This window comes from Medicago truncatula, chromosome 7 (assembly GCF_003473485.1).
Source record: "Medicago truncatula cultivar Jemalong A17 chromosome 7, MtrunA17r5.0-ANR, whole genome shotgun sequence".
Classification (NCBI taxonomy): domain Eukaryota; kingdom Viridiplantae; phylum Streptophyta; class Magnoliopsida; order Fabales; family Fabaceae; genus Medicago; species Medicago truncatula.
In genome coordinates this window covers 40,662,510-40,690,105 of record NC_053048.1, presented here as the reverse complement: position 1 = coordinate 40,690,105, position 27,596 = coordinate 40,662,510, and the positions used below count along the sequence as shown (strand labels likewise).

At 31.0% G+C, this 27,596-nt stretch overlaps 2 protein-coding genes across 2 annotated transcripts; both read right to left on the bottom strand.

The window, feature by feature from the left end:
- Positions 1-13,086: 13,086 nt before the first annotated feature.
- LOC11438453 (S-sulfo-L-cysteine synthase (O-acetyl-L-serine-dependent), chloroplastic) lies at positions 13,087-18,461 on the bottom strand. Its single transcript, XM_003624707.3, has 10 exons — positions 18,219-18,461; positions 17,965-18,074; positions 17,355-17,412; positions 16,967-17,230; positions 16,696-16,833; positions 15,815-15,866; positions 15,643-15,692; positions 14,758-14,817; positions 14,339-14,419; positions 13,087-13,668 (listed from the first exon to the last, which is right to left on the bottom strand). Exons 1-10 carry the CDS (start codon positions 18,429-18,431, stop codon positions 13,588-13,590), a joined length of 1,107 nt encoding a protein of 368 aa, XP_003624755.1. The 5' UTR covers positions 18,432-18,461; the 3' UTR covers positions 13,087-13,587.
- A 1,166-nt stretch (positions 18,462-19,627) lies between these two features.
- LOC11432651 (probable arabinosyltransferase ARAD1) lies at positions 19,628-22,913 on the bottom strand. The gene is made up of 2 exons (XM_003624706.4): positions 21,561-22,913; positions 19,628-20,475 (listed from the first exon to the last, which is right to left on the bottom strand). Exons 1-2 carry the CDS (start codon positions 22,530-22,532, stop codon positions 19,915-19,917), a joined length of 1,533 nt encoding a protein of 510 aa, XP_003624754.1. The 5' UTR covers positions 22,533-22,913; the 3' UTR covers positions 19,628-19,914.
- Between the last annotated feature and the right edge of the window lie 4,683 nt (positions 22,914-27,596).

Genomic DNA, 27,596 nt, shown 5'->3' with positions numbered 1-27,596 from the left:
AATTCCTTTTATATACCCACCTCCATTACCTCCAACTAAGTACACTCTAAATATAAGACATGTTAAAGAAATAACGAGAATTAAAAAATATTGTAGTAGTATTAATTTTATTGATATTGTTATTATTTTAGAAAATTAACCTTAAGGAGAGAGAATTAATTTGTGCTTTGCTCATAATATTTATTACAAGTTTATAATATAATTAAGAGTATGGTGATAAAAATATAATAAATACAGTTGAAAATTTGTAAGAGGTTTTACGATAAACTATAAAGTGATGGAACCTAGATATATTATATCCAACAAAAAAGTAAATGTTAAAAGAGATCGTTAAAGTGAGTCTTTTAGCACATTTTCTTATCAAGAAATTATTTAGTTGCGCTTGTTTTTATGGTAAAATAGTACTAATATGTTAACATTAAAATGATAACATCAATTAGAGTTGTTGAAAAGTAGCATATAATGAAGTTTTTCTTTTTCTTTTTTTGAATAGCAAATAAATAGACATTCTTTCCAGTTACATCAACTTAAAGTATATTGTATAAACATGAACATTTACAGCAAATATTTACACTAAATATTTTAAGTTGATGTAACCGAAAATAGTCAAATTTTGACCGTAAACGTGAACATTTGTAATAAATACCCATTTTTCTTACAAAAAATGAAAGAGTAAATATCCACGCATCACAATTTTCTCGTGGCTAAATTTAATCTTCCGACAAACTATAATTTCCAAACTAGTCTATGACATTTTCAATTGAAATAAATTAGTATCTTCATAATAAGTCAAAAAGATTAATTTATCCGTATAAAAATATCAGTGACTAGATATTATTTTTATGGACTAAATTGAGAAAGAAAAAAAACTGTGTGAGAAATTAAATTGAATCTTTACCCAACAATTATTTGCGGTGTACTAATAAGTGGTGGCCTAGTATACCTTTTTTCTTCTAATGACATCACTTTTGCCACTACGATTAACAAGTCACTCCATGACAAACCATACTTTTAAAACCAACACACATCCTTCTTCCTTCCCCATGCATAAATATTTATTGGGTCTTGTTAATGAGTGCCCTTAAGGTACTCTTTAAGGATTCCATAAAAAGAAATTATTCAAATATATTTATTTTAAAAATAAAATATGTCAATTTTCAATGCATTGAATACACACATTTTCATAAAATATTATTATTTTAAACCGACATTCGTTAACATTTTTCATATTTATACAGTGAAATATAATTACATTATTTTTGAAGAGGAGTGAAATATAATTACATGTCCAATTAAAATGTTTTCATCAGTAAAAAAAATTGAGCTAATTGGTTTATGCAGTTTACAACATCCACACTCTCTATATACCAACTATTTGTGTGCTAGATCATGTAATATGTCTGTCTATATTTGTTTACACAATTAGTGCATATTAATTAAATTCATTAAGAGTGAGTACATTATTAGATTCTTTATTTAGCAAAAAGGAATAGTATATAGGAAATGAAGAAAATTTGGGTATCCTGTGAGTCTATTATATGAAGGACGTACAGAGAAAGCATGTGAGGTCACTAAAAAGTGAAAAAGTGAAAAGTGGAAATAATAACGGCAAATAAATGAATATGTAGGGTTGTGGTGGAGGAGTGTTGGAACATTTATGTTATTGTGATTGAATATGGCCCATAGTATAGGCCACAACTTTTCTCATATTGCCAACTTTTTAGGGTAATAAAAAGTGGGGTTCCCTTATTTGATGCCCTAATAAAATCTTGTTTTCGTCTTATTTTTCCTTTCCTTTATTGATTGATGTTAAATTTGCTCTATCTCCTATGTGGTGGAATATTTATTCACACTGACTTATTCTGATATCATAATAATAATAATAATAATAATGTAACCAATTCACAAATTGTGACGGTGACATTCAACACATTTCACCCTCTCATTTGGTTTCTTTTACCATTCCGCGTTTGTACGGTATCATCTTTAGATTTTCTCCATTTATTTATGGGAAATGTTAAAAAGAAAACCCTAGAACATTTGATAAAGAAATTATAATAGAAATATTCTCTTTGAAAAATGGTTATAAAAACGTATATTTAACTTTTTAAATGTTTGAAAATTATTGTTTTGAAGGTAAAGATTATACTTTTTGCTTTTTTAAGAATAAAGACACTTGTTAGCAATTTTTTTTTTTAAGGAAAATGAGTCTTAATAATCCAAATTTCAAACGGAGGTAAGTCAAGTATGACAAAAAATTATTAACACATAAAAGTCAAATTTAGGTTTTCTTATAGCTCTGATTGTGAGTTTTGAGAGGAGAACTTGTAAAAAAAAAAAGGAAGGAAGAAGTGGAAAGAATAGAGAGCTTTGGGAGGGGAGGACTTTGAGGTGTTCAGATTTTTTTCATTAGTACAAAATCCTCTTAATTTGGGAAACTAAAAAAATTGTATTGGATGAGGAGTTTAGAGGGTTTTGGAGGATTTTAATATGTTTTTCAACAGAATTTGTTAACGAGTGCCCACGGGGCATTTTTAAGCATTCTAAATTAGAAAATTATTCTTTAAAAAAGTCAAATAGTTCAATTTTCAATGCATTGAACACATAAGTTTTATAAAAAAAGGCTACTATTTAAGATTGTTAAAGAGTGTCATCGGGCACTCGTTAACATCTTCTTTTTTCAAATTCAATCTATGTTGTTATAGTACTTTCAAAATTTATCATTCTCTACAAAAACACTCAAAAACATTTGAAAGATTTCTCTATTTTTTTTCCTTTAATCTCATCCCTCTAAAAACCCTTATCTCTCTTCCCCTCCAAACTCTCAAATAGAGCCTAAACAATTCGTCATTTGATAGAACTCATTAATTAATAATCATTTAAGCTCAATTGTTGGGTTTTTTCATTTATTTTATGACCAATGAAATTTTTTATTTAGAAGATATTAATAGTATTAATACAGTAGTAAAACAAATGAGAGTTGTGATCATAAGTATAGCTTAAATGTTAAAATTTTGAAAAAGTACTATTTGAGACATTGATTAAAATTCATAATTTTTCGTTCTTAACCCTTAATGTGCGTGAGTTTTGTCATTAAACATTTTTAGCAAAAATAAAATAAACGCATGGAGTTTATTGTATCAAACTTTGTAAAATGGAGAGAAAATAAGTACTGAAGTCTCATGCGACTATACCCAAACTGCTCCCCATGACCAATCATAATGGATTTAATTATAATAGGTTATTATATAAGTTGTTATTGGTGTAACTCTTGGTTTTTCGAGAAAATGGACCGCAAAAATCTGAAGTTCAATCGAAATGTAAGCAGAGTTGATAAAACATTACTCCCTCAGTTCATTTTTAAGTGTCTCTTTTGAAGAAAATTTGTGTTCCTATTTAACTGTCACTTTCAAAGTTCAATGCAACATTGAATGTTGTTTTACCGATATTATCCTTAATTATTTATTACGAAGAGAGAAATATATGAAATGAGATATTAAATGAATAAGGTCATTATAGTAAAAATATAATTTATTGCATCAAAAGTAGTAACAATCATTGACTATCTTAGTTTATGTAAAATGTTAAAATGTGACAATTAAAAAGGAACGGAGGTAGTATTCCATAAAAATCAAACTTAGATTCCCAAACAATCAACCTTTTGTGAAATTCATTAATCACAATGGTTAATAATTGACTTACTAATAATTTTGTTGGGAGTATATACCAATGACAACATACAAATGCATCAATACACGTGCATGATGCATGCACACAATACACATACAAAAAGGCCATAGATAGAGATAATTGGATGACTTCAACAACAAAATAAACTATATACTATAACACTTACAATTTTGGAGATAAGCAAATCAAGTTGTTAACAAGGACTATATATATAGGCTCGGTCCTAAAAGTGGTTTTAAGCTAAAGGTAAGAGGGAAATGATGTATTATTATTCTTTGGATTGCATTCATATAGTGAAGGGGAGAAATGCTTGGGACAAAACCAAATCAAAATAATTCAGCACACTCACACACATATATATTTTATTTAAAGAGAAAATGGTTTAATAATGTTTTTTTTACTAAATGGTTTAATGATGTTAACTGATGTGATTAATTTATTTACCTTTTAAATTATTTTATTGTTGTGTGTATGCTCAAATAATTTATATTTATATCTATTTAAGAGTAGCTTGGGGAGGGGATAGGTCATGATCTTGAGTGGTCTCGGAGTTCATGTTTCTCTTGTTCTTCTTAGGCATCACATTTGTATTTGGTTATGGATAATACTCCCCCTCTCAAATGCTACATACCTCTTTTGCTGTTTTTTAAAAAGAAAAATCGAATTGGCTTGTCCATAGTCTAGCCTCTACCCTAAATAGGTGGCCCCTTACCAAGCAAATTGACATTTCTTCAGAGAAAATTAATTAAATTAAAATTTTCCTTTTACTTACAAAATAATAATGTATTAACAATTTACTTATAAAGTGAGAGAGAAAGTGATTAAGATACGATGAGTGTCGGTCTCTATCATGTGAGAAACTAGTAGCAAAATTGTACGATTTAAAAACTGTCCATAACAGGAATTTTGTACCTTATGTACAATGTGGCAACTTATTTGTAAGATCTACCTCATTATCTTAATTTATACTCCAACGTTCGATTCACTTGAAGACAAAAATTATGTCCACGTTCTCTTCAAATTTATCTTCTTTTTTCCCATACTTGAATATGTGATATTCCTTTTGGATGTTGGTGAAGACAACCGTTTCAATTAAAGAGGATGACCAACATAACATTACTTTCCCATGCAAAAGAGTAAGGGAAACAAAAATGTTAGGTTGGAAGTAAAAATTTAAGTTAGGCTTGTATTTATTTTAAACATAAAAAATGCAATAGTTATTGTTATTATTTCGTGTAAAAGACCCTTTATTTATTTTTTAACGTCGAAGATAAATATAAAATAGGTTAGGTTGCCAAAATCATAATTTCATGCAAAGTATAAAATTTAATATAATAAAAACAATAAAAAAGAATATCATTTATATTTACTTGGTATGTCGGTCTTGTAGGTCAAAAAATCTTTATCTTCTTATATATTAAAGTTAACAAGTAAGCCCTAATTTTAACCTAAACCCTATTGCATAATTTTACTGTTTTAACCCTAATGTTCACACCTAATCTCCTATTTTCATGAACAATCCTATTGCTCTCACCTAATCTTCTTATATATTAAAGGTAACCCGTAAGCCCTAATTTTAACCTAAATCCTATTGCATAATTTTACCGTTTTAACCCTAATGCTCACATATATTAAAGTTAACAAGTAAGCCCTAATTTTAACCTAAACCCTATTGCATAATTTTACTGTTTTAACCCTAATGTTCACACCTAATCTCCTATTTTCATGAACAATCCTAATGCTCTCTCCTAATCTTCTTATATATTAAAGTTAACAAGTAAGCCCTAATTTTAACCTAAACCCTATTGCATAATTTTACTGTTTTAACCCTAATGTTTACACCTAATCTCCTATTTTCATGAACATTCCTAATGCTCTCTCCTAATCTTCTTTTATATTAAAGTTAACATGTAAGTCCTAATTTTAACCTAAACCCTATTGCATAATTTTACTGTTTTAACCCTAATGTTCACACCTAATCTCCTATTTTCATGAACAATCCTAATGCTCTCTCCTAATCTTCTTATATATTAAAGTTAACAAGTAAGCCCTAATTTTAACCTAAACCCTATTGCATAATTTTACTGTTTTAACCCTAATGTTCACACCTAATCTCCTATTTTCATGAACATTCCTAATGCTCTCTCCTAATCTTCTTATATATTAAAGTTAACATGTAAGCCCTAATTTTAACCTAAACCCTATTGCATAATTTTACTGTTTTAACCCTAATGTTCACACCTAATCTCCTATTTTCATGAACAATCTTCTTATATATTAAAGTTAACATGTAAGCCCTAATTTAAACCTAAACCCTATTGCATAATTTTACTGTTTTAACCCTAATGTTCACACCTAATCTCCTATTTTCATGAACAATCCTAATGCTCTCTCCTAATCTTCTTATATATTAAAGTTAACATGTAAGCCCTAATTTTAACCTAAACCCTATTGCATAATTTTACTGTTTTAACCCTAATGTTCACACCTAATCTCCTATTTTCATGAACAATCTTCTTATATATTAAAGTTAACATGTAAGCCCTAATTTAAACCTAAACCCTATTGCATAATTTTACTGTTTTAACCCTAATGTTCACACCTAATCTCCTATTTTCATGAACAATCCTAATGCTCTCTCCTAATCTTCTTATATATTAAAGTTAACAAGTAAGCCCTAATTTTAACCTAAACCCTATTGCATAATTTTACTGTTTTAACCCTAATGTTCACACCTAATCTTCTATTTTCATGAACAATCCTAATGCTCTCTCCTAATCTTCTTATATATTAAAGTTAACAAGTAAGCCCTAATTTTAACCTAAATCCTATTGCATAATTTTACTGTTTTAACCCTAATGTTCACACCTAATCTCCTATTTTCATGAACAATCTTCTTATATATTAAAGTTAACATGTAAGCCCTAATTTTAACCTAAACCCTATTGCATAATTTTACTGTTTTAACCCTAATGTTCACACCTAATCTCCTATTTTCATGAACAATCCTAATGCTCTCTCCTAATCTTCTTATATATTAAAGTTAACAAGTAAGCCCTAATTTTAACCTAAACCCTATTGCATAATTTTACTGTTTTAACCCTAATGTTCACACCTAATCTCCTATTTTCATGAACAATCCTATTGCTCTCACCTAATCTTCTTATCTTCTTATATATTAAAGGTAACCCGTAAGCCCTAATTTTAACCTAAATCCTATTGCATAATTTTACCGTTTTAACCCTAATGCTCACATATATTAAAGTTAACAAGTAAGCCCTAATTTTAACCTAAACCCTATTGCATAATTTTACTGTTTTAACCCTAATGTTCACACCTAATCTCCTATTTTCATGAACAATCCTAATGCTCTCTCCTAATCTTCTTATATATTAAAGTTAACAAGTAAGCCCTAATTTTAACCTAAACCCTATTGCATAATTTTACTGTTTTAACCCTAATGTTCACACCTAATCTCCTATTTTCATGAACAATCTTATTGCTCTCACCTAATCTTCTTATATATTAAAGGTAACCCGTAAGCCCTAATTTTAACCTAAATCCTATTGCATAATTTTACCATTTTAACCCTAATGCTCACATATATTAAAGTTAACAAGTAAGCCCTAATTTTAACCTAAACCCTATTGCATAATTTTACTGTTTTAACCCTAATGTTCACACCTAATCTCCTATTTTCATGAACAATCCTATTGCTCTCACCTAATCTTCTTATATATTAAAGGTAACCCGTAAGCCCTAATTTTAACCTAAATCCTATTGCATAATTTTACCGTTTTAACCCTAATGCTCACACCTAATCTTATATTTTCATGAGCCCTAATTTTAACCTAAACCCTGTTGCATAATTTTACCGTTTTAACCCTAATGCTCACACCTAATCTTTTATTTTCATGAACAACCCTAATGCTCACACCTAATCTCATATTTTCATGAGCCCTAATTTTAACCTAAACCCTGTTGCATAATTTTACCGTTTTAACCCTAATGCTCACACCTAATCTTCTATTTTCATGAACAACGCTAATGCTCACACCTAATCTCCTATTTTCATGAACAAAGCAAATCGGCATCGCTTTATTTCCCCTATTTCTTCAAAACAAATCGCCCTATTTCTTCAACAAAACAAATCGCCCTATTGGAATAAAAGGATTTTGAAAGATTATAGCAACATTTTTTTTGTTAATATTACACTTTTCATCCAAATTAGAACTGAACTCTTTTTGTTAAATATTTACCACAAAATGCACCTGAATTTTGCAATCTATATAAACAGGTGGAAGAAACATTTCAACAAACAGTTAAAGGGTATCATTTACGGTAAAGGCCAAATATTCGATAAAAGGAAAATTATTTAAATAAAACATTTTACATGTTGAGGTTAAGAATGAACTATTTTTAGGTACATAATATAACATTAACATATAATTTTTACAAAAGAATGAAGTAACATTTTTTCAAAAAAAAGAAGAAAAATATGAAGTAACATACCAATAATATAATATTGACATATAATTTTAACAAAAGAATGAAATAACACACGATTGATAAAAATTAATATTTTTTTGGTGAATAAGCGTGGTGTCTGAGGTTCGAATTCCAACATCTGCATATATTTGGGACCACATATTTCATTCTCTTTGATATGCATTGAGATTTGTTTTTGTCTACTATATCTACAATGTATATGACCCGTGCGGCAGCACGGGTGGAAAGTCTAGTTATGACTTATTTGTTTCGGTTGTGAAGAAAATAAAAAAGTCTGACCTAACTTGTGTATAGAAAAATACCTTAGAAATTTTTTAGTCGGATTAGACTATTTCCACCTCTACTTTCATTCCAAACTTTGTAACGTGTTTAAACACATTTAACGAACAACGAAAATTTGTAAAGAAAACAGATTTACAAACAGAATCGAAACACAATTTTATCTTTGAAATCCTATCCTATCCTAATGATAGAGGTAGATGCTAATCATTAAAATTTAACACCGTTTGATAGAGGTGATTTTGCACTAATTCGGTTTGCCGTATTGCTATTAGAACTTTTACCTGACATTCCATGGCTCATTTGGAAAAAGAGGGTAAATTTTGTGTAGTCACAAAATTTAGACGTAATATATAATATTTAGACACGCATACAAAAGAGAAAAAAGATTAAGAAAGAATTAAATATGTAACCAAAAAAAAGAAAGAATTAAAGAATATGTATTTTAAAATGTTAATGTTGGAAAAACAACATTAACATTTTATTGATATTGTAAAATGACTTATAATTTATGATAATTTTTTGTTCGAAACGACTTATAATTTGAGGTGAAATAAGTCTTTGAGGTTGTAATCAAGTATTTACAAAGAAAAAACCTCCGGTTGTTATATGATCCTCATGAATAGGCCTCATGTCTTTTGTGCAAAACAGAGAACGAATCACAAATGGGAGCACTACAAGATGCTGAGTAAAGCTTCTTATCCCATACTTCACATGTTTAGAGATGTGTGGCACTTTTTCAACATATGAAAAATATATCAATATTTTTTTTTTAGAGGATAAATATATCAATATTGATCACCATTTTTCCTTTTTCTTTTAGGAACTCGTGTATGATGTATCATTTTATACACTACATCTTCTTATAAAATCTTAAATATTAGTTAAATAAATACTTTTATTAATATACTTCTTTCGTTTTTCATCTTTTGGTGTTTTAGCTTTTGGAATAAGTCATAGTGAGTAATTAAAATATATGAATATTTGTATGTTTTGAACTAAAAAATCCTTATTATAATTAAATTCATATATGATAAGGCAAAGGTCACAACCTATTTAATAGTTTTATGGTGTGTTTTTCAACAAGGTAAACTTGGGAAAAAAAAATTAAATATACTAAAACATCAAATATTTTGAAATATAGTTAAAATTCAAAAACAACAAAAGAAAAAAATGGAGGGAGTATTATTCAACATCTACATTTTCATCTAATATGAGATTTCTAACTCACACTTGACACATCCACATTCTCTCCTTTCTATGTGAAATTCACTAAGAACTACGTCTCTCTCCTCCACAAAGTTGAACGAGACTTTAATACTAGAGTTGAGACTTCCGGGGAGCAACATTAAGGTTGGATTATTGTATATATAGGGCTAGGAACAACCTCACAAATAAAATTGAACACCACATCTTCATTCAAAATTATCTTAAAGCATTATATATACATATCCTCTAACTTATATATTATCAAACATTTACTCTTTCATCTAATATGGAACTTCTAATTTACATTGGATACATCAACATCTCTATCATCAAGTATTACGGACTCATCATTAGTTTATCGAGACAAAAAAACTTGTTTAAAATCTCTCAATTAATATCTTCTCATACACGGCGTTGAAAACAAAGCCCCGATTATAGGGCTAAAAGAAGAAAAATAATTATCTATCATGTACTTTTTTTTGTATCAAATAGCTTAACAACAAAAATCGCACGCACTAAGTAAGAAAAGGGTATTATGAATTCGAATACACAATCCAATATATCATATGTCTCTGCGGTCTTTTATTATTTGATGTACTCTACCTCCCTCACCATATTGGTCTTAATCTAAGATGCAAACAAGTCAGCTATGAAGAAAACTAAGCCAAATTACGTGGAAGACTAAAGAGACAGCCTACTAAATCATTGTTATTGCCCAATTACTATGTGATCCCACTGCCTTCAATGCAATTTAAGTTTTGTCCTGTTGCTAATATTAACAATTATGAACTCTACATTTTTTTTCTTCCTCTTTCTATTTTTAATTAAATCAACGTCTATGCATGTGGAAAATGAAGTGGTTTTGAAACTGCAAGTCCACAGCAATTAATTGGCCTTCAAATTAGGCTAAGCATATGGGCCACAGAGCCAGTAATGACAGAAAAAGAGTGACAAATTCTTAAAATCATGAAAAGGATCATACTGTGGAACCAATCTAAAAGACACAAGTGTAAGTTTTAAAAGATTCTGTTAGTATATTAACCTTTTGCTATATACTTGCAGGCCAAAGCTCAAAATTCACTACAAATAGGATAGACATTCAAATAGGAATTAAATTTTTACTCAATCTAAATAAAGAATAATGCTTGTACGTTCCTGGTCTCTCCATTTTGAGACCTAAAATCATATGCACGGTAGATTATTTAAATTCTACTCCTATATATATGATTAATAGCAACAAGCAAGAAGTTATGTGGAATATTGACAAACTATTAATATATCATTTGTGGGAATAATTATTTATTTATTGTTCCCTCAAAAATATTATTTATTTATAGAACTCGATTAATTGATTAAGTTTTTGTTTAGTCATGAGGTGAGGAGGATTGATTTTGATGAAATTTATTTTGATAAAATTGTTTTCAAGTTAAAAATGAGATGAACGTATATTGGTTTGTGTTTGAATACATTAATGTAAAATTAATTATTATAAATTTATATTGTTCGGATACTCTGAATCCAAATTACTTTTAGATATGTAATTGCCACAAGGGACTGAAATAATAATTTTTTGACTTAAATGCAGTTTTGATCTCTTAATTTTTTAATATCTGCAATATTGGTCCCTCGACTTCAGTCAAAATCTAGCCCATATGCTCAAGCTGGAATGGAATCTTGTTTCTGATCTGAACAAACCTTGAGTCCGTGTAATGAAAGAAAACTAAGTACAATTGTGGTTTGAATTTTCTTCCTTGACTTCAGTTAAAATCAGTGTTCTAAGCATATATTCATCGTATTTGATATCATGTTGAGCATAATGTGTCTTGGGTTATAAGAAATGGTAATGACACAAATTTTTTGAAAGATATTTGGTTTCCGAAAACCAAATAACTTGGAATTTTTCCATTCTCATGCTTGTCCTCACGGGTAAGGTGAATTTTGCAGTTTCCTTTTATGCTATGAATAGTATTTGAAAATAGGATTATCTCAATGAGATTCTTCAAATAATGCGAGTGATGAGAATAAGTTTGCTAATTGGATGCCTTCTATAGATGGTTAAATTAGCCTAAAACAAAAAGAGGTTCAACTCATGTAGGAATTTGATAAAACAATTGAGGACTAGTGGTTGTTGTGGCCATCATTGCTAATTTATGAGCTTCTGTCCTAACAAACAATACATAAACATTGGTACGTTCCGAGGTAAGAAGATAGTTGCATTTTGTTATGATTGCTCCATTATCACCCCAAAGGCTATAGTTGGGAATCAAAGTTCATATGATTTCTAGGGTCGCTATCTCCCATTCCTTTGACCAATATCACCCCACACATTGATGTTTTCACCATCTCCAATACTAAGCTCCAAATATATAGATATTAAGGGGACAAACAATCCTCCAAATGTAGATATTAAGCTCTAAATAATCGAGACACTAAAGCTTGTTGTTGGGTCAACAAGAGTCAACCTTGCTTTGCAAGCAAAGAAGAGTTAAATGCATAATAGGTGCAAATAATTTGCTTCAGTACTATATGACTTTTGAAAGTTAATTGCTTGATGTGAAGCTGCTAACAGGTGCAAAGGAGATAAGCACTATGAAGCCCTTAGAAAAAGATTGTTCATTTTCCCTCCATCCAACCTTCACACGCGCCTTATATTGATTATAAAATCCGAAAAGGAAAAAAAAAAAAGTGGAGGGCTTTGAGGTTTTTTTTTTACATGTTTTACGTTTTTTGGATTATATAATCTGAAACTTGTAAGTGCACAAAAATTCAGTAGAGTGAAAAATAAACGATCTTAGACAAAGAATCTAATTATCATACTCTTCCACATTGGGTCAAATGGCCTCTATTACTAGTCCATACTCAACCTTAACCTCCCTTGCATCCTCAAAGAACAACCATGCTTGATCTATTTTGTTACGTTTTCTCCTTTTGGAAGCTGGTGCATGAAAAAATCACATGTTCATATCACTTTCATGTAACACCTTTTCCTCTCTATCACCAAAACTACACTATTAGATTAATCATTATCTCCTTGATGGAGTTAAAGAGACTCCATTTGCACCATGTTTGTACCAGATCCTCCAAATGAACTCTGCATTTTCAAATATCATCCCAGTATTTCATGCACAATTTGTGACCCTAGCCGCTAGGTACCTAAGATCAGTCGAGAAAGAATGCAAGTTGCGCAGCATGTCGACAGGGTATGTCTTATCCCAACTGTCGTGAAAGCCTATTTTGATGCCTGATGAGATAGTACTATTCTTGTTTTGATAGATTATTTAATTAGTTTTTCTCAGTAGACGAGTAATACACTAAGCACATATTTACCAAATCAGAATGGTTCACTCTCACTCTAGTTCTTTCAAAAGCAGCTTTGCTCACAAATACGTTGAGGCAGAATTGGAAGAGAACACAAGCACCAATTCTGCTGAATAAATAATGGTTCTGTACACCGATGATTCCATTGTCAACCATATTGTCATTTACCACATCTTACATTTTGGGGGGTACTAAAACATATAAAAAAAATGTCAATAATCCTATAAAACATTGGAATACTATTCATTTTTATGACTGGGGAAGAAATGTTGAATTGTAATGAAAAGAATAGAATGTAAGGGCAACCTAGATTACCAGCACACAAAATACATTGTACATCAAGTCAGTCCCCTTCTGTATCAAGTGTGAACTCAGCTTCAAGAACCGTTGTCCAAAATGGATGCATCAGATGCAAAACTTCTGATGATTTAAAACTTTACAGCAGCTACATACTGATTTTAATCTGACAATACTGTGTGAAGATACCTAAACAAATCTAAGGCGGCTGCTTTCTTGAATTCTGACATGATAGCAGCTCCAATTTCCGAATGTCATCGTCCACATTAAGGGAAACTCTAATTGTTACATTCTCTGAACTTCTTCATAAATAGAACTGAAGAGGGCAGTAGTAAGATACCTCTCACCAAAACTAGGAAAAATAACCTTCAAATTTTCAAAATAAGAGGGGAAGGAAGTGTCAGCATTAGGAAGCATTATGAACATGGGAACAATTAATCATGTGAAGTAGTAAAATAGAACATCAAAATACATGCATTATGTACACACTTCTATATTCCAAAATTCCACACCCTAGGCTATAAGCTAATTATGGGGCAACATCAATGTCAAATTTGCTTAAGCCCGTATTTGTCACCCTATTTACCTTATCATCATTTGCCACTTCTGTGAAGGGGAGCACAGAAACCACTCTTCATCTAAACCCAAAAGATATTTCATTAAGAAAATTTAGAGATAGAAGCATATGGCTCTAATGAGATCTTGCTCATAAGAGATTCATTTTGCAAGAAGCCATCTTACCAAGACGATAAGATTACCAAGATGATGATTTGAGTGCAAACAGGACTACTAAGTGCTTCAACATTCTACTACTCAAGCTAACTAAACGCAAGAACTAAAGAACACGAAATATACAGAAAACTATATATCTAGGCACAACACCTGTTTGCTACTAGGAAAAAAAAATCATAAAGCTTCATTTTATTCCACCAATATCAACGTTAAAGTAACATCTATTATACACACACATTGCATAGGAGACGACCATTGAAAACAACAAAAAAGAAAGGTAAAATATTTTAAGAAATTAACTCACCGTTATAAGTTTTCCAGAATTTTCAGGCCGTCTTGCTAAAGTTATCGCAGCTGCTGCTGCAGCTCCTGAAGAAATCCCAACCTAAAAAAAAAAATTGAAAAGACACTATAAAACATTTTCTAGAAGTAAAAACCAAGTTACTTTGTAGCTTACAGTGACATTGTAGTGCCCAGAAAATACAAAACTAATGATGAAGGTTAAACAAATAACTAAATTGAATTTTGATGTACAATATACACCAAATAAAACTAAATGGGGATAACCTGCTTCAGTTCCCTCAAAAAATAAGAAACCTACTTCAGTTTATATGCAAAACAGATGAGTTTAAAATGCCAAAATATTGGAAAACTTAGCCCATAATCTTCATTAAATTATGAATCATAAAACAAATGATATAATTAACTCAAATTATAACTAACCAGTAATCCTTCTTCCAATGCTAATCTCCTTGCCATTTCAATAGCTTCAACATTGGTAACCTGTAATTTCATATGCCAAGATAATTTATTATGCAAAGTAATCTTGATGCCTCAATAATTAAGACAAAAGATAACAGCAAACAAAACCACTGCACAAAGAAAATAAAAAAGCCACCGGTGCAATGACTAAATAACTAAAATGAATGAATAACAAGTAATACATATATGTAGATAACTGCAAAGCAGGGCCGTCCCTGTGAAATAGGAGGCTCGGCTCTCTTTTTAAAATAGGCCCCTAGTAAAATAAAACGTAATATTTTTGTGTAGCTAAACTTCATTAAAAAAAAATCAGAATAAGAATAACTTCTAAACATGAAAGGAATTAAAAAAAATTAAGTGAAAGAGGTGAAATTTATCTAACGGTGTCGTTTGGATTTGTCATTCCTCTGTTGTGGAAAAGGGTAAAACGAATGGTTTATGCGAAGAAAAAAATGATTGTTGTGATTCTTTCAATGAAATAGCTTTTCAAATTGACTGATTAAGCGATTATACAAATTAGGGGTGATTTGATAGGATCAGATTTATGTACAAAAAGGAGAACTAGAGTCTAGAAAAAAACTCAAACGTGTACCGAAGAAAGAAAGATATAACATATTTTTTTTTATTTAAGTGAGGGGTGGGTATTAGACTTAATTTTTTGTTTGAGGCCCGTAGCATTTGGAGGCCCGGCCTGGTTGAGCACCTTGCACACCCCCAAGGCCAGGCCTGCTGCAAAGTATCAGCTAAAATAATGAAAACCAAACAAGAATAATCTCAAACAGGATTGTATGACCAGAAATAAAATTCTAACTTCACAACAGAAGGGGAATAAATTTTTCTGTTTACCTTGACAACTTCATCAAGCAGTTTGATATCTAAAATACTTGGTATGAAACCTGCAACAAATTCCCCAATACAGTCAACAACTGATAAGAAACTCTGTTTCGGGTGGAAATTAAGGGGAGAAAACAAGAAAAAGAAAAAGCAATCATTCATAATTTTCGTAAAAGATTCATACCTGGATTGTCTCCTGAGATTATACTTCTATCTGCAGGTTCCACCCCAACCACCTAATTAAACAATATATGACAAATTTTAATGCTAGGTGAAGACAATAGAATAGATAAGGCCTGACTTTCACTTTTAATGTAGAAGCATACTGGAAAGAATATTGAGGCCTAACTCATCCATACAAAACCGGCTTGTACAGTGAGGAGTGTCTCCTCTTTATAAACTCTTCTCAAGACACACCCCCACACGCTTCAGGCCCGTGGGCTTGAAGCGTGGACGATGCAAGCCCAACGATGGACCTGATAGGCTCTGATACCATGTAAAGAATATCGAGGCCTAACTCATCCATACAAAACCGGCTTGTACAGTGAGGAGTGTATCCTCTTTATAAACTCTTCTCAAGAATCCTATCTATCCGATGTGGGACTAAATCCCACCCGAGAGTTGGCCGTTAACACATACAACTATAGTAGTGTAACAGATGCTGACTACATTCAGGTATATCTCACAATTCAAGTCTTACTAAAACATTCTGGTCAATCTATGGTTTGATTAAATGTATGCTAGAATAGCTATACTAATAGTCTATGCCTTCCTTTTGGATCCTTTTTTTTTCTTTTCCCTTTGCTATCCTCCCACGCAAGGGTCGCAACACAGGAATACAATAACATGTAGCCAAGTTCCTGAAGCACTAAATATGAGAAATCTATTACACAAGTTATGGAATTCGAATTCAAGAATAGTTGCACAAAATTTCTTTTAATACCAATAAGGTGAAGGTTATGGAATTTGAATTCATGGCTTGATATAGAGAATTAGGTGTCGAAGACCAATAAGTATATGATTCAATTTGAAATAACATAATGCATATCAAAGGAATAATCAAACCTTTATTTTTTTGTTCATCAATTTCAGATATTGTCCAGTTCCTGTAATAGTGCCGCCAGTTCCAATAGCAGCAACCAATAAATCAACATTACCCATTGTATCCTCCCATATCTCTGGCCCTGTAGTTTCGAAGTGGATCTGTAATTTGTGCATATAAATCTTAATAACATGTAACTTAATTTTTGCTGTAAATTCTATCTTCATACCATAAAATTTAAAACACGGTGATTAAAAAGGTGAAGGTCTCATATGAGATGGGATAAGAATTAACCTTTGTGTTATTCCTGTTATCAAACTGCCGAAACATGTAAGCATTGGGTGTGCCATAGACAATTTCTTCAGCTTTGTCAACAGCCCCTTTCAACCCCTTCTCGGCATTCGTCAAAACAACTTCTGCACCAAATGTGCGTAAAAGGATTCTCCTCTCAATATTAACAGACGCAGGCATTGTGACTATTAGTTTATAACCCTTCGTTGCGGCAACAAAAGCAAGGCCAAGTCCCGTATTTCCAGTTGTAGGTTCAACTAAAACAGTCTGCACAAACACACAATCAGGAATTTAAAGAAAATCCAAGATCTGTAACCTTAGCTTTGAAAAAATCATTACATCATTTAATAATATAAATATTTAGATACCACAAAAATCCTTCACAACATACCTTCCCTGGAGAAATCGCTCCACTCTCTTCAGCATCAGCTAACATGCTATAGCCAATTCTGACATTTTAAACAGTAACATATGTTAACAGATATCTCAAATTTCAGGGTCAAACTCAAAAAGCAAATTGCAAAGTGCAATTCTTCTGTTAGATAAATAACAACCTTCACTTTAATCAAAATGCAAAATAAATGGACAAATTAGTACAATGCAATGTGGTGAAACTTCTTACGAGACCGAGTCATACTTGATCATTTAACTTTAACACATGACAGTACCAATAATTCACATAACTAAAGCATTCAAAACATGCATTCTCACAAATAAACTCGACTCGTTCATTTTAATTGCTTTTCCCAAAAGAATTAAACCTATGAAGCTTCTTTGATTACCATCGACTGTGTCATTATTTCTCCCAAATTAACCATTAAATAGATAAGAGTTTAATTGAGAATAGTTTTACACCGACATCCAAAGAGAATCCATTATATTTCCACGTAGGCCTAGTTCAACTAACGCCGTGACACCTTCGCTTGGATTCGAATGGTAATTGCCACTTGGTTTATATACCAAATAAAATAAAACTTAAAGGAGAGTTTGAAAGAAATTACCTATCCTTGACACTTCTGCAAGGTTCCATGGATTCAAGTTTTGCAGCAACATTTGCTACACATCCATCTGTAACTTTATTCAGATATATCATCGGTGTATTTCCAATCAACTGCATTCATTTCTAACAATCATTATCCAACATTACAAATGTATATGATTATTATAATTTCAATAAATTGAATGTAATTACACCTTCAATCAGAAGTGTAAGGGCAGAAACAATGAATTATTGAAATTAAACGAAATTAAGTACCTGAGTGACATCTTCGGCAATGTTAACTGCGTCAAGTCCTTCTCTGGTGGTAGAGAAGAGTGACGGAGTGGACACGGTGGCGGTTGCGGCAATTGTTCGCCGAAAACGGACGTTACGGTGGAATTGAGTAGTGAAAGGAAGAGAAGGAGGTAGAATTGTTGTAGAAGGTGAAAAGCATGAACATGATGCTGAAGATGACGATGATAGCGCCATTATCTTCGTTTTTGAGATTTAACATGGGTTTTATAATTTATATTCTTTTTTCATTATCTATTTCATTCTTTCTTTTTTTTTTCATCTATGGGCTTTGGGTCATAGAATTGGGCTCTTTTTGTCAAAATACTTTCATTTCTCATTTTGAAAGTTGATCCTGATCGAAATCGTAACTTCAGATCGATTTTTTTTTTAATCAAATGAGTAATTTTGAGATATTTATTAAGCAACTATCTCTCATTTTCTTATTACAGATACGTGAATGAGTTTATTCAAGGAGATCTCACTATATTACCACATAAGATCACTGTATTAGAAATATAATAAAATAAAAAGGTAAAATTATAAATCTTGGTTGGATGTAAGAGTAAAACTAGTTGACGATGTATGTCTTCCTTTATCTAAAATGTATTTTCGAGAGGAGGAACAATTTATTAGGAATTTGATATTAATATTTGAGTTGAGATTGGCTAAATAGTAGTAGTGATTTAACGCAAGAAAGGCAAGAATGAAACTTCTCGATTTTTATTTTTTTTGATAGATAGACGAAATGACAAAGCCATTATAAACTCACACACACAAGCGTGGAGGTACCGGTGTTCGAACCCCGGTCATGACGTCCGGCCTAACAATTTTGGCATTTTACAATGAAACTTCTGGATTTTTATAAGAACGGAAATTGTTACTTCCGTGTTCGGTGGAAATCACGTCCATCGTGCATATAAAAGACTTTACAATTACACTTTCGTTATTTTGACATTTCATAATGGTTATATTTTCCTAATTATTCTATGATTGTCCCTCAAGGGAATTTGAACTTTGTTCTTTATTAAAGTTACAACAAGCTGAAGTTTTTGCCACTCATGAATTATTATTATTTTTATTTTTTTGAAAGATTATTATTATTATAATTTATTGGGTTTCTGATTATCAAATGTGAACAAAAATCAATTGGAACATCATTTTTATTGTTTCTCATTGCTCTGGTTTTCATGTAAACTGAGCCTAGTCATCAACTACAAAAAGTGGAGGAAATTATGATTATTGAATCATGGACTATAATGAGATGAATAATGATGGGTTATTATTTCAGCTGCAGATGGTTGGAAGGTATGTCTCATTGGAGTGTTAGAGACTAGACAACTTCATGAAAGCTCTCAATGATAAAACACCAAATCTATCCACACACATACACATAAAAATACAACTACAATAGATAGTGTTACATCTTAAATATTTTTCAATTCTAAAGGGGAAAAGATAAGAAAGAAATGAAACTACAAAAGGTTTCTTCAAATGAAGACCAAAAGAAATTTTCATTCTACATTAATACTTCAATTCCAACCAATAGTAGAATCATATTTCCTAAATCATGAACCTTCATGCATTAACGTTACAATGTCAATTTCACTATCAAAATCATAACTATATTGTATATAAAAACATTCTTGAATTTCTAAAGACAAAACTTCATGTACCAATATCACCAAAAATTAGGTGGTGCATGTATTGATTTATGCCCCTTATATTTATTATTACCATAAAGGGCTCTAAAAAATCTCCTAGACCTGTTTGTTTTCAACTTCATAAAAGGAACCTTACGTGAAACAGCTTGCCAAATCATTTCAACAGCATCACCTTCCTTAGAAGGGAACTGAAATTCAAAGAATTTTTCAACTTCTTTCAATCTGTTCCACATTCTTGTCCATTCATCTTTGCCAATACTCCTAATGAAGTTTATCAGATACTTCTTTTTAACAGCATCCCTTGTGCGAACAAATACGCAGAACTTGGAGTAGTCGAGAACATCCTCATATGGAAGCTCAATTTCATCACTGATTATGACAGGAACACAGTGACTTGCAATTGCATCGAATAAGCGATTTGATGATGGCGTGTCGCCAGCTATGTTGAGACAGAATTTCGAAGATCGCATGCCGTTTGTTGCATTCCTCACTCCACCTTTCTGTACACTTCCAAATGAAAAATGTACATCTTTTTCTTCTTTCAGAAGATAAAATAGTTCTTGCCTAGCATAACCACCCTGTGCATGAGAAAAACCCACTTTGAGCACAATTAATGATTTTTTAAGTTAAAAAACATGTTACATGCAAAATTTCAAGTAAAATTAAGAACACTTTAGCCCTTGTATGTATATGTAACGAACCCAAGGAAGCATGGGAGAACAGAATTTCTCTTAAAGTGAGGATCAGAAGAGTAACAACAATTCAGAAAATAATCCAGTTAATAGTATTTTTTGTTTACATAGTAATATAGAATTGAATGCTACATATAGAGGTTGAAGGTAGTTAATTTACTAGACAAAACTATTTTATTTTCTTTAGTGATGTTAGTAAAATCACAGGTTTAACTTCTTAGCTATGCTTGCTAAATCAAATAGATGTGCTCAATTATGCGACTAGGACGGTTAAACCAACATTTTACCTAACAAATCTGTCTGTGCTGGATCTTAGTAATTAATTAGTGTTGCTTCTTCAAACCAAAATGCACATAAATGAAATTTAATGCCTATGGTACCTTAGAGAAAGGACAACATCTTGATACATTACACTTAGTTGAGCAAAAGTATGATATAGAGGAATTCAAGACACCTAAGACTACCCTGGATAACCTTGAGGAAACAGCAACAGACACTCTGATTCGGAGTATGTTCTGGTTGATGGTATATGGTGGAATGGAGTGAACTCGAATGGAATGTGATAACATCTTAAAAATGAACTTGCCGATTCTATTCCATTTCACTTCATTCCGCCTTATACCAAGAATCCAAACATACCCTGCGAGAAAGGAGCCAAGTTCCTCAAAATTTACTCAACTATAAGCCAGATTGGATAAATTTCTCCACAAGTGCTTAAGGAAAAAAATAATATTAAACTAATTTTGTTGCAAAAATGATGAGATTTTTGAACATTAGTATTTTATATAGGATGAAATTAGCTTTTTCCTTTCAATTCAATTAAGAGACAAGTTAGAAAATAATCCAAACTGAGCCTAAGACAGTGTTATCTACCTAAAAGAATTCATGATGTAAAGACTTAATTATCAGAAAAGCTAAAGAAACAACAAAAGAAACACATAAATCAAAACAGAAAGAGGAACATAACATACATCTTTTCTGTAAATAGCTCCTTGAAAGTAAAGCAAAGTTTTCCTGCTATCAAAGGTAGATTGATCATCAACATAAGAAGCAATAACATGCTTATACGGCGCAATCACATCTTTATCAACATTTGCTATATTAGGAGGATATCTCCCAAAATCAGACAATATAAAAGTTGCAGGCCAAAGTTTCATTCTAGCATCCAACATACTATTAGGATGATGAGCCAAGATCAAATGATCCCTTCCACCTGACCTCTTCCATTCCTCTTGATTCATCAAATACCTCACCAACTTCTCTTGCAACACCTTGTTTCTACTCCTCCTTTCATGTGGACCTGTTTTGGAGTGTCTGTTATAAGTCAAAGATGAAAAAAATGGCACAAATATAACATCAGCTTCGGTCGAGTTTCTAACTCTGGTTACAATTCTAGCAGGATAAATTTCTGGCAATTCTGAAGCAAGAATATCTAATGTAAGCCAATATTCAATACTGTGTTGTAAATTCAAACCACCAGGGTAATGTGGTATCTTGGTTTTCATATCAGGCCAAACGTTTTTCGTCTTTTCATCGCCTTTCCAATCTAATAACCCGAAATGAAACTCGGGAGGTAAATCATACATGAAAACTTTCAAAACAGCGTTGCTTTTATTGTTATTGCTCTTGGTGTCGTTGTTTGATATGGTGGTTGTTTCAGTAATACATTTTGGAGTTTCTGGTGTTTTTGTTTCGGTGTTTACAAGGATTGCTCTATTGCTGAAGGAGGATTCAGAGTTTTGTGATTGAGATGTTACCAAATCTGAACCGTCGTTGGAGGTGGTGGAAAGAAGCTGTGAGATGGTGGCTGGTGTTGAATCTGAACGTGTGGAACGGAGAACAAAGAGCCATGACATGATGAAAAATAATGTTGTTGTTGTGAAAAAGAACCATAAAGATTTTCTTGAAACAACCTTAATGGCAGAAGTATTTTTCTCTGCCATTGTAATTGCATCCCAATTGTATCACTTTGTTATATGAAATATAATAAAAACAATCAAGATCGTTGTTATCTGATCCACTTTTGATCACGTTCCAGATGTTCAGTCCTTAGCGTCATTCAAAAAAGATAATAGATGTCCCGTCATGAACGTGAGAAATGTGGACCATGGTGTGCATTGAAAAGTTAGAGAAAAAGAATTGAAAAAGAAAATGGATAATGAAGAATTGAAATGTGTGAGACAGTGTGGAATTGGAGAGGAAGAAGAAGAAAGCGTGAGAATAGGGTCTAATGAGGAAACGTTCTATTCTCTCAATGGTTTTGAGTCAAATATCAATCGTTAGCATTATTTAAAGATGTTATTATTGATAAAAGGTGTAACGTGACCTCAATGATCTCAAAGTGATGGTGGATATTAATCAACAATGGTATCGAATGAACATCAAAAAGTTGATTCTACTTGCATTTATTTCAACACACCATACAAGAATCCAATGAGAAATGCTAACTTATGCCCTGAAGGCAAAAGTTAAAAAATTAAAGATAGAAATATTTTATTGAAAATTATGCATTTAATATTTTAGAAATTTAAAATCTTATCTTTTCAAGACATAATTTATAATTTAATTCCATTTTTCGAATATTTTTGGGATATGTAGACATAGGGATAAGAATTACCACAAAACTCCGAAGAACTATATCTGACTCAAACTAAGATAACTACAACAAATGTTCACTCTAACAATATTAACATTAGCATGAATGTTGTGAGTTTATTCGCAAATTAATCCTTTTTGTTTTTAACGACCTTTGAATGTGTATTGTATCAATATATTCTATCAATTTAAGTGAATGAATATCGTTTATTTGTGTAAAAAAAAACATTATCATATAAGTCATACTTTACGGACACATTACTCGTATTAATGGATGTATATGTGTGTGATTTTAAGTAAATTATTTAATGTGTAAAAAAGAGTAAGTTATTTATAAAAAAATCTCATTTCAGATTTTGTTTTGCAGTGTTAATAAAGTATTAATTTTAATTTGTATCCAAAAAATGTATTAATCAAATTGTATTTTACACTTATACCTATTTATTACTTTTTCCAAAACAGAATATATTATGTATATAATATCTCTTTTTCAATATTTTTTGAAAGGTTTCAAATCATTTATAAATGCAGTTAATAAAAGATAAATTTTAGAATTAATAGGCTTTAAGGTTGATAGATAAGGTAATAATTTGATAAAAAAATATATATAAGGTGATAATTTATCTTTCATAAACTAAATTTATAAACTACTCCTAAAAAAGATAAAGATATACGAGGATTCTTTGGTGGTTGAGATGAGTCAAAATCTTCTCCGATATTTACCTCTTCATTATCTCCATTACCATAATATGACATTTGATGCTTAAAAATATTAACGCAATAATATGATATTTGGTGAGTCTAATTATTAATAGGAAAATGCTAAAGAGTGTCTTTAGGACATTGGTTAATAGAACAATAATAGAAATATTATCTTGGAAAGTGGTAAAATGTGATGAACTCAACTTTTAAAAAGTTTGAAAATTGTAGTTTCCAATTTAAAATTATTATTTTTAGTTTCCTTAACCATTGCACTGAGAGCATTGGTTAGCAAGATTCTTATTAATATACTTCCTCCGGTCTTTATTATAAGAAACATTTGACTTTTTAGATTCATTATGTAAATGATGTATCTAGTCTATATTTATAACAAGATACATTAACTATTCTATGAATCAAAAAAATCAATTGTTTCTTATAATAAGGACAGGAGGGAGTACTATTTAAAACTATAGTAGGGGAGAGGAGAAATCAAGAGAAAATTTAGAAGATCCTAACACGGTTGAGGTGAGAGAATTAAGGGCTATAATGATATAAGGAGTTATCACCATAATATGCTCTCTGATGAGAGCTAAATTTCCAAGACAACTTTGTGATAAGATAAATACAAACTCAATCTTTGACCAAAAAAAAAAAAACAAACTCAATCTTTGTGTCTTGACCTATTAATGACAACAATCTTTATTCAAAATTGGATAGTTGGAGAGGCTCATAATACTCAGTTACTCAATAAGGCAAATGTCAGAAATGTTGAAAAAACTAAAAGATGTCTAGCGAAAAATCCTAAAGATGCAAAGTAAATAATACTTGGATAGCCTAAAGAGGCACAATATATAATACTTGAGAATCTTGAAGATGAAGAGTAAAGAATAATTAGGTAGCCTTAAAAGGTAGAGTAAAGAATATTTGGAAAGTCTTAAGAGACAAAGTAAAGAATACTTGAAAAGCTTGAAGATGTAAAGTAAAGAGTACTTGAGAGATGATGCATAAAAAAAAAAAATTAAAAAAGAAAGTATCTGAGAAGCCTCGAGGTAGAGTAAAGAGTACTTTTTTACGAACAGAGTAAAGAGTACTTGAGAAACCTCAAGAGATAGAGTAAAGAATACTTATGGAACCTTAAGAGGATTTTTGTCATTATGTTATAAAGACACTAAATTTTCTTAATATATGTCTAAAATGGATGTTTATAGTAAATGGTCTTACACCTTATTAAAAGTGTCTTTAAGATATTGGTTAAAAAGTTGATAAAGTTTGTCTTAAAAATACAACTTAAACAATTACAGATGAAATGATTATACTATTGCTCCATAGAATTTTTTTCTTAAACAATCTTGTAAAGATATTTGTTAGCATTCTCTTATGATAAAAAGACAACGGAAGTAACATTTTTTTTTTTTGAGGGGGATAGGAGTAACATGATGACAATTGAAAACAGATAACATGATGACGAATGAAAACAAACTCTCGTGATTGATCAATGAATAATTAACAAAGCACAATTCAATTGGTAACTACAAGACCAATTATATGCACGTTGGGGTTTGAATCATGAACTTCCCACTACTCCACCTCTCCGGTCAATAGATTGCTTAATAAAAAAAGAGTCTTGTTAACGAGTGTAGTAAGGGCACTCTTTAAAGATTCCTAATAAAGAAATTATTCCTTAAAAAAATCACAAATTTCAATTTTCAATGTATTGATTTCATAAATTTTAACAAAAACTTAATATTTAAAGTAGGGCTGGAAATGAGTCGAGTCGAATCTGTCTCAGCTCGACTCGACTCGATAAGAATTGATTCGGCTCGAAACTCGGTTCGGGTTCAAAACGAACCTTTTTTCTAGCTCGAGTTCGGCTCGTTTAAAGTTCACGAACCACTCGGTTCGACTCGTTAGGTTCAACTCATTTGCTCAAATTGCATATTTCAAAACCTTTTTTTTTTGTCAAAAATTCATGTCTTTGACCTAAAAATACAAAACCTTAAAGGAACAAAAAATATAATGCATAACCTTTAGAAAGGTAGCAACACTTTATATATACTACCTGTAGCATATATACATACTACCAATATTGGTTTTATATGTTGTATTTGTAATGCACCGCTTGTATTTATATACTTCTCCTCTCTAATCTTTTGCAAAACTCCCCGATGTGGGACAATTTTTATGCACAACTTTGTTTTAAAGCCTTGTGAAAGCATTAACTTTTTTCCCTCTTTCTAGTATTACAATTATCGTTGATTTTTATTAAATTAGCCATTAGTAATATTTTATATGAAAAAAAGTGCATAATTATTAGAAGAAGTTCGTAAGAAATCCTATATTATATAAAAAATTGTGTATGTATATATGTCGAGCTGGTTCATGAACCAAACGAGTCGAACCATACTAAATTTAAGTTCAACTCATTTATTTAACGAGCTTAATTTTCAACTCAAGTTCGACTCATTTGGTTCATGAACCAAGTCCAATGAACTAATTCTCGAATCGAATATCGAACTATTTTCGAGTTGGTTCGGTTCATTGTCAGCCCTAATTTAAAGTTACTCCTATTAAACAATGTCCACGACACTTGTAAACATTTTCCATCGAAGAAAGTATAGTTGATTTTATCACTTTACGTGATCGAAATTTCTGAATTTCAGTGTGCGACCCATTTCGTTATTTTCAACGTGTTGAATATTGTGCTAAGATTTTGGAATTTGGCCTGTCCTATGTGACAAGATTATCCGGGTAAGGTACGTTGCAACAAATTATGTCTTTCAGTTTCGTCAACCATTTTGAATTCTAGAAATTTAACCGACTTTGAATCTTTACAAATCTATATTTATGTGCGTATTTTATTTTATTTTTTACTAAAAAAATAAAATTGTGGGAGGCACATCGATGTATGAAAGTCGCAACCCAATTTGGCATTATATATACGTCTATCTATTATCTAGTTTGGAATTATATATATGGTTCCCAACTGCAACCTTTTGCTTATTAAAGAAAACTATAACTTGCAGGTAAATCCAAGGTGTTGTTTCATCACTATCATGTACAACTACAACTTCATTAGTAATTAGTAAATAATTTGGTCTTCTCCAAGAGTTTCAAACAATATGTTCACTAGTTCAATAGGAGTTTAGCAAGTAGCTATGTTTTTGTAACTTTGTTTTTTACTCTTTAATAGAAAGACAATCTCAATGTTTAGTTTCTTCATAAAAAACGGGATATGCACTAATGTCATGCTTCATCCGTCTCTAATTATAACACTGTCAATTTATCTTACAATATGAAAAATTAATATTGAATATACCATATTTATACACAAGGATAATTTGGTAATGACCACATACATTTGTGAAAAATTTATCACAACAATTTTTTTTAATACTTATGATTTTCATTAGAGTGATGATATTTGTATAATTGTTTGATGACAACCCCTTTTTCTCCTTTTTTTATTAGTAAAAAACAAGTCCACGTGAATTTAACTCAGTTGGTAAGGACAATACATAAAATATGCAAATGATCCAGAATTTGAACCCTGGACACCACCAAAAATAATTAGTGAAAAACAAAAGAGAAAAAAAAAAGTAAAAACAAAATCCAAATATCATTTCTCTTTTCATTAGATGGTCCTATAATGAGAGACGGATGAAGTAAAAAAAAAAAAAAGCTTTATTAATTGACCGTGAGGCATTCCCAAG